Raw genomic sequence first — 7,765 nt, forward strand, 5'->3', positions numbered from 1 at the left:
GGCGGCGCATGCGCCCGGGGAGCCCCGCCCGCGGTAGAGCTGGGAGGTGGCGGCCAATGGGCGCGCGCAGCCGGAATGGAGTGATGCAGCGTCACGGCGATTACATCATGCGCCGGCCACTTAGGGCGGCCCAGGGGGTGGGGCTCCCCCTGCAGAGCGAGCCACGTGCTGCCCCGAGCACGTGGTCCGGCCCCAGCCCCAGCCCCAGCCCCAGGAAAGTGACCCTCGAGCGGCGGGGCCTGCAGGCCGAGGCACAAGCGAGGCTGAAAGCTCGAGGTCTTGTCCTCGCGCCCAGCTCGACGCCCAGCTCCCCTGCAGGCGAGGGCCAGGACCCCCCCGGGGTCACGACCCCTATTTTGGTCGCCTGCGTGAAACCCCGTCCTGTTGTTCGTTTCTGAAGGGGCGGAAGGAGACGGCGCCTCCGGCCTGGGAAACCGCCTCGGTGGCGCAGGCCTTGGGCCCTGTCGCCTAAAGCGTCCGCAAGGACCCAGGTGGTTCCGGCGCTATTACCGGCCTCCGGTTTGTAGGGCACCGAACCAGTCACTCGTTCCCGTTCGGGGCACTAGGAAATGACCGTGTGCGTTGGGCGCGAGGGGAACGGGGGTCCCGGCAGCCGCCACCGCTGGCACCCGCTTGCGCTCCAGCCTCGTGCCAGACACGGAGCGGCGGCGGGGAGCCCGCGGGCAGTGGCACCGCACCCCGCTAAGGGGACAACGCTCGTGCGCTGTGGCCGGTTTGGGGCCCAGGGCACAGACGCTAACCAGGGTCCCTGGAAGCTGGCTTTGTGTCACCAGTGTCGGGCGAGGGGGGTGCCGGGAGGGCGCTGGTGACCCCGCGACTGACCGGGGTGGCCACGGACAGAGCTAAATCTTTACAGTGCTTAAACCTGGAAAGCAGGACCCAAACAGGGACGGCTCGAACAGCTCACACAAGTAGTGCTTTATTGGAGTATTTCACATGCAAGAACCAAACTAGAGAGATGATTTCTGGAACAAGTTCAGAGATGGAGTAATACATCTGGATCATCCTGACATACACTGGTTTCTACATGAAGACAGCAATGATGGTTAGTGTCTTTTTTCTTTTTTACATTGTCAGTCTTTTTAAACGGTTAAATCCCTTTCCCCTCCCCAAACAAAAAAATATCCAATATCTTCAGTAAATAAATATTATTCCACTTTGTTTTTACCTGGAAAGCCTACAGCTTTAATATACAGGAGAAGCTAGTACACGGGTTATGTCTGTAGTGTTAAACAGTAGCTCGTAGGAACATGTAGGGAACGAGGAGGAGCTCGCACTCATAAAAACACAGAGCGGGGCGGTTGGTTTGGCATATGTTTGCCACCAAGGAAGAAGAGACAGCAGGAGGGAGAGCTGGGGGGGGAACGAGACAGGCTGGGACCAAAGCCAGCTGTCAGTCGAGCGTGGGCTCGGTTATCCCAGCGGGAGAGGGGAGCAGCTGCTGCCGGTGCCTGGCTGAGGCAGGGAAATCTTCAAGCGCCGCATGGAAGAGCACCAGCCCGGGGGGTTCGGGAAGCCGTGGGCATGGGTGCAGCTTGGTCCCACCGGTGTTTGTTTGAAAGGGTTAAGTGGACAGAAGTGGCACCTGAGCAGTAGTGGCCGCAGGTCGGTGGGGACACCTGCCGCCACGCTCGCTCTGGGCCTGTCCAGGGCAGTAGGGAGATGCCCACAGGATGCCAGGGGCAGCCCAGGAGGCTGTTTCCATACAGAACCATCTGCCCCACCCCACCAAGCTGCATTTGCCTTGTGGCATTTAGGAGGTAAACGCAGGCAGAGCCAGGTGGGGACCATTGTCACCCCACCTCCAGGACCTCCTGACAACCACAGAGGCTCCACAACAGCCCAGGGCCAAGGCAGGCACTTGGACAGGCTCTGCTCGGACAGGCTTGTTGCCCTCCAACGCTGCACGTCCTGTTCCGATTGCTGCAGACAGCAGCATTACAGGGGAGCAAGCAGGTACAAGGACCTTGGCTGGGTGAGATGGTACATGCCCTGCTCCTGTCAATACCTAGCGCCTCTGGGCAGCACGCTCCCTTCTCGACACCGGTGCGCTCAGCCCAGCACCAGTCCTCGGCTATTGGAGGAAACCAAGTCTCACCACCGCCTGTGCTCAGCCAAAGCCCTGTGCTTACAGGGAGGCTGATGAGGCTTCACCCCTTCCTCTCCCTGGAAGTGCAGAAACACCCTGGAAATGCGGGTGCCAGAACTGCGCTGTGGAGCCTGGGGAAGGGGGTTCTTCGAGTTGGAAGGAGAAAGGGATGCTGGAAGCTACCAGGGGTCTGGCTGTGACCACCCTGCAGACATGTGCCTTTCCCTCCGAGACGCCGCACTATGTTTTTATGAGCTTCGTGGACAGACCAGAGGCCCTACGAGTCCATACAGCACGCTGTCATCTACCCCACGCCTGCCAAAGGTGCACGTGGAACCTACACGCAACAATCAAAACAGAACATAATGCCCCCTGCCCCCCCCCAATAGCTATTTAAATAGAAACAATTCACTTTGTACATCTCAGAGCATGAGGGGTTAACAGAGGAGGTTAAACACGTCTCCGAAAGAAAGAAACGTATTGACAAAATAAATAGTTTAACCTAGGATAAGGTGTCGTTAGAGCTCGCAGAGGTTCCCGGCTACGACTGTTGTGGAGCGTGTGGCAGAAGAGGCAAAATCTTTGATTGAGGCTCTCAGCCTTGCTAGGCTGTGCCTGGACGGAAGCAGTTCAAGCAGCAGCTCCGCTCCTCCTGGCTCAGGAGTCTCCACACCACGTCGCTTCTGTCCCGCTCATGCAGGGGAGGCATTGGCAAGGCCAGGGACGGAGGAGTCCTGGTGGGGAGCAGTTTTTTCCAGATGAGGGATAATCCAGGCCTTTCCCAAGTAAAGGGAGACTGGGGGGATTGAACTGTTTACGCTCCTGCAAACCATGATGAGCAGCACAGGGAAGACAGGCTGATCCTGATACAGGATACTGGGAACCTCTAGCAACGGTTCGTCCACCAACAGATCCTCCGGGCACTCGCTGTTCTCACAGACTGGTGTCATCCTCCAGCAAGTGCAGCCCATTCAGTCATGTCCCATGGCTTTCAGCCCCATGTCTGCCCTGCCTTGAATAGCCCCAGTGCCCAAAAGTGCTGCTCCTCTGGTGTCGTGGGAGACACGGTCCTGGAAGCGCTGGGTCTAGTAAAGGGCCGACCAGAGTGTGAGTTACTGCTCTGCCTTCCCACCCCATTAATGAGGGGACGCCTGCTCCCATGCAAAAAATAGCATGACCTCCACTTCATCGATATGCAGGGCTGCAGCGAGCAACCCGGAGGGCCTGAGGCTGGAAGCATGGATAAGAAAGTGCCCTGACTCCCAGCGGCACCCAGCACATACCCATTGAGGCCCAGCTGCTCCATCCCTCCCTAGCAGGGGCTCCAGTCCATCACATGGCAGCCCGTTAGGATCTCTCCCGTGGGAACAATCGGGAATCAAGGGGTTGGGAAGCAGGGGGCAGAGGAGAGAGGGGTGCCCTCTCCTTTCCCTTTAGGGGAGGGCAGATGCATACAGGTTAAGCAGAGGGAGGACTCCATCAGCAACACCAGGTTGTCATCCCAGCTCAGCTCCGAGCCCCGCAGTGACCCCCTCCCTGTCTCGACTCCCTCAAGCTCTGTACCCAGCTGAGCCCTGCTTGGCAGTGTCCCTGTTCTCTAGCAGTGCTATTATCGGAGGACTTGGCGAGGCGGCTGGATTAGTATGCTCAGAATCACCTGATGTGGCTGTTTACAGGTTCCCAGGCTTGGAAAAGAGGAGGCCTGCCAAGAAACCCACAGAGCTTCTAGTGCTCGCAGCAATGCAGTCACCGCAGGCAAGAGACGTCTGCTGGAATCGCAGGCACGATAGGGCTGGAGCCAGCAGGGGAACCGGACCGTATCCCGGGAAGGTGCGGTCATGTGTGACACCGTGGAGAAAGCCGGGGCGGTAATAACGAGGGACCCAGCGACAGGACGCGACTCCTGAGCGATGACACTAGCCTTCGCTGCCCCACGTGCAGGTCAGTGGAGCTCCAGTGCATGCGTACGACCAGCCTCGTCTCCCAAGGGAGGCTGTGAAGGAGATGAAGGCCAAGGTGTCCCCTCTGCTGCAGCATGCAAAGGCAAGACCTGCCGAGCGAAGCTAATCCAGGTGTCCTTCCCCAGGATGAGAGTGAGCCAGTACATCCTCCTCACCTCGCATCCGGTTTTAATGCAGTCATTTTCTCCATGGCCAAAAGTAGGGCCCTTGGAGTGGGGGGTTGGCAGAACCACCTCGGCTATGTCCCACCTTACCCCCCAGGCAACAAGGAATGGATCCTGGGAAAGCGAGGGAATGGAAGGAGGGGCAGGGAAAGGCAGGGTGGGACAAGAGCCTTGGGTCAGGGACAGCTACAGAATGGAAGGGAGAAAAATCCCCCACGCTTGGATGCACTAGAGCATGCCGACAGCCCCCGAGCAGGCTGGTACGCTCCACCCAGGTTGCCCCTTCACCCATCCCTTGCTGCCAGGCCTTCTAGCCAAAGAGTTTCCTTCCAGTACCACCCTGACCTAACGTCCTGCCTTGCTCTGTGAGTTGGACTGCGGCACTGTCCTGTTGTGCTGCAGCTGTAATGTAGCAGCAGACACATGCTGGGGTCCAGTTTCCCTTTCACGGCCACAAATGATGCTGTCACGTGCTGCCTTTCTTAAATGCCTACCCCTAGTTGCAGGCAGCTTCCTTCTGGGGTTCAGAAATCCATATGGACAATTCTGCTTTGCAGCAGCATCTCATAGCCCAGCACCTTGCAAGGAGTTGTTTGGGGCTGGCCCTGGTGCTCTCATGTTGTTACTTAGCCCAGGATGTGCTGGCTAACAGGGATGGAGGAGCCATTCCACAGTCTAACTGAATCCAGACAAAAGCCTCTCCACTTTGTATGGCCAGTGCTTGGGGAGCTGGCACTGGGAAAGACTGTGTTAGCCCCATCCAAACACTGTCACAAGGACAGGCCTCTTAGTTGGAGCTTCCACCGTAGCAGCTAAGGATGGGGCAATTCACTGCCTAAAGACTCCGGTGCCCCTAGGAATAGTAACGGAAACGTTACTGGGGCTGGCGGGTAAATCAGATGCTGTGGGCTGATCTGATAAAACGCCTCCAGGTTTGTCCAGCAGATTAACTCTGCTGTAAAGCGTTTATTTAAGTCGCACCTCCGCTGTGCCATCCTGTCGCCCTGGCTGTGTGAGGCATGCCATGACTGGTAGCGGGAGAAAGGCAGGATTACGGTGGAGATGACAGGCGTGGGTTCCTGCGCCCCGGCTCAGTCTGCCAAATGTGGCCAGGAAGACTTGCACACCGAGGAGTTTGCGGTGGCTTTCCGAGGAGGGCAGCACCATCTGGCAAGTGGAGCGAAGAGAGCGCCAGCATGCAGGCAGAATGGGAGACAACTGCCTTTCGGGGCTAGGTGGCTAGGAGGAAGCAGAGATGCCATAGGGAGCCTCCACGAGCGTCTCATACGATGCACAATATGGCCACGGTGCTGTCTGGAGCTCCTTCTGGCAGAAACAGCTGCATCTCAAGCAAGTAGTGCCATTAAATCCTTCCATTGGTATCTGTCTACGTGGAGACTTTTGTACCAGCGATTGCAGCTTTGGCCCCCTTCCCAACAGCCAGCCTCCCGGAGTAAGCTTGTCTGTCCTGACCTCTCCGATGCCATAGGACTTGCCGGAGAATTAGGAAAGGGGCTCCTCCTGCGTGCCGGTCGCACCCCAGGCAGGCTGCTTTCCCCTTCATTTGTACAGATCCTGTCGGGCTCCCTGGATGAAGGCAGTGCCTGCTTGTGTCAGAGCTACAGTTCCTGGAGCAGCCTTTTCCCTCACACAAAGATACAATCTGTACGAGAAGATAAACCTACCAGACTTGGGAGGAAGCCTCTGCAGGGCTTCATACAATCTAGCGCTGACCCCTGGGGTTTCCTGTTCTCGTCAGTCGTCAGCTCTGCTGAACAAGGCCAACGAATCACTGTCCAATGACAGCAAGATCAGATAAACCCAACGGAAAAAAATACTCCATGAGGTAAAGACCCTGCAGCATCCCAAAGTGGGGAAAAGCAGCTACGGTACTAGGGGCCTTGCAAGCGGAGGGTCTTAATGGGTGAAGCGTATCTGGAGTGGGGAAGTGTTGCTCTTTGCTGCCTGAGCCTCCAAGAATCCAGCGCACTGATGCTGCATCTAAACATCAAGACGCGTCTGCCTGAACACACCAGCGCTGCCCATGCCAGACTGATTGACAGGCCGGCCTGTCTGGAAGTGCCCATCTGCTGAAGAGGCGCATCGCTCTGCAAATCGAAAGTCAAGGTGACTCTCCCTGGCCATGTCAAAGTTCAAAGTCCTCATGCATCATTAAAGGGGCTTTCGGCCTCAAGAGCTGGCTTTAGGCAGCCTGGATGGGTCGGGGTGGGTTAAGCTAGCATTGGAGAACTGTGACCAGGCAGGAGCAGAGTTGGGCGTAAATGGGAAGAGTCAGCTTTCTGGGGCTGGGCTATTTGAGAGAGAGAGAGATAAGAGAAGTGACCTATGAAACCAGGAGGGCAAAGGGGTCATTGTTAGCTAAGGATGGGGAGAGGACAGCGTGACCGTACAGCCGCGTTCCTCTGCCGGGCGCAGGGCAGGGAGCCAGGAGTGAGCTTCACAGTGCGAAGAGGGCGTCCTCCGAGCGCTCCTGCTTCTTCCTGCCCGGTGGGTTCGCTGGAGGGGTGGGGGCCTCCAGGGGAGGAGAAGGCAAATTGGGGACCATCTCCGCGGCTTTGGCTCGTTCTTCTAAAAACTTATCAAACTCTGCAACGCAAACACAACAGAGAGGGAAATGGGAATCAGTCAGCGGTGGGGTCAAGCCAGGCATCTGCCCAGGCCCGAACCTAGCACCAACTGGCAGGTCTCTAAGGATGCGTGGTAGGCTCAGCATGGGCAGTACCAGGGAGAGTTTCCCCCTCCATCCCTGATCCAGTAGGACCATTTCCAGGGGTAAGATAAGGTGTTCAGTCTTCACAGTTGCTCACCAAGATTAGCCCAGCCCCAGGGCACTGGCCTTCAGCTCATGGATGACCAGAACTGGCACAGAAACACAGACTCATTTTACACCAGACCCCTGCCACAATCCTCAGGTGAGGAGAGCCTTATGACTACAGCCAGCACACACAGACAGGCAACAAGAGGGAACAGCTCCATACCAACGGGTTTCCATCTTTCTCCATCCTGATAACATCCTAAAACTTGCCCCGCTCTTGCTGGGAGCTAACTGGGATCTCTGTCCCATTCAGTATTATGAAGAAGGGCAGTGTGGTTTTGGCTCCAACAGCAGGGTCACGAGCCCCCGGTTGAAACCTGTGCTCTGTACCATTGTCTCCCCACAGGCACAGGACACGTATAAGGACACAGCTTTCTTTTAGAGGCATTGCAGTGACAGCATTCAGAGAGCACAGCACAATGAAAAGACCAAGCAAGGAGGCAAGCCTGAGCTGTGGAGAAAACCCCACCAAATCCTATCCTTTGTTCTTCTTGACAAAGCTAGAGGAGTTGTCCCTTCACTTCTCCACACCCCTTGTTCCAGTCCCAAGTGAGCGCAGCCTGCCGGTACTCGCTGGGCTCTCCCACTGCTCTTGGGGTGTCTACCATGTAACAAGCAGGTGTCCCTGTCCCAAACACTCAATAGCTAAAAAAAGCCCATAGTAAAAATCGAGTGCTGTGGTTACATTATAAGC

The 7,765-nt window shown here is 56.8% G+C and overlaps 1 protein-coding gene across 3 annotated transcripts in view; it reads right to left on the reverse strand.

Moving 5' to 3' along the window:
• Nucleotides 1–912: 912 nt before the first annotated feature.
• Nucleotides 913–7,765, reverse strand: part of TOM1L2 (target of myb1 like 2 membrane trafficking protein) — an 88,314-nt gene continuing 81,461 nt past the window's right edge. For all 3 annotated transcript variants that reach the window (XM_019512667.1, XM_019512666.1, XM_019512670.1), the window contains one exon: nt 913–6,842. In XM_019512667.1, coding sequence (XP_019368212.1) covers nt 6,694–6,842 — 149 coding nt within the window. In that variant the 3' untranslated portion in view covers nt 913–6,693. The remainder of the gene's footprint in view (nt 6,843–7,765) is intronic.

The sequence above is a fragment of the Gavialis gangeticus genome, unplaced genomic scaffold, assembly GCF_001723915.1.
Source record: "Gavialis gangeticus isolate Ggan-Ray unplaced genomic scaffold, GavGan_comp1, whole genome shotgun sequence".
In the NCBI taxonomy this organism is placed as follows: Eukaryota; Metazoa; Chordata; order Crocodylia; family Gavialidae; genus Gavialis; species Gavialis gangeticus.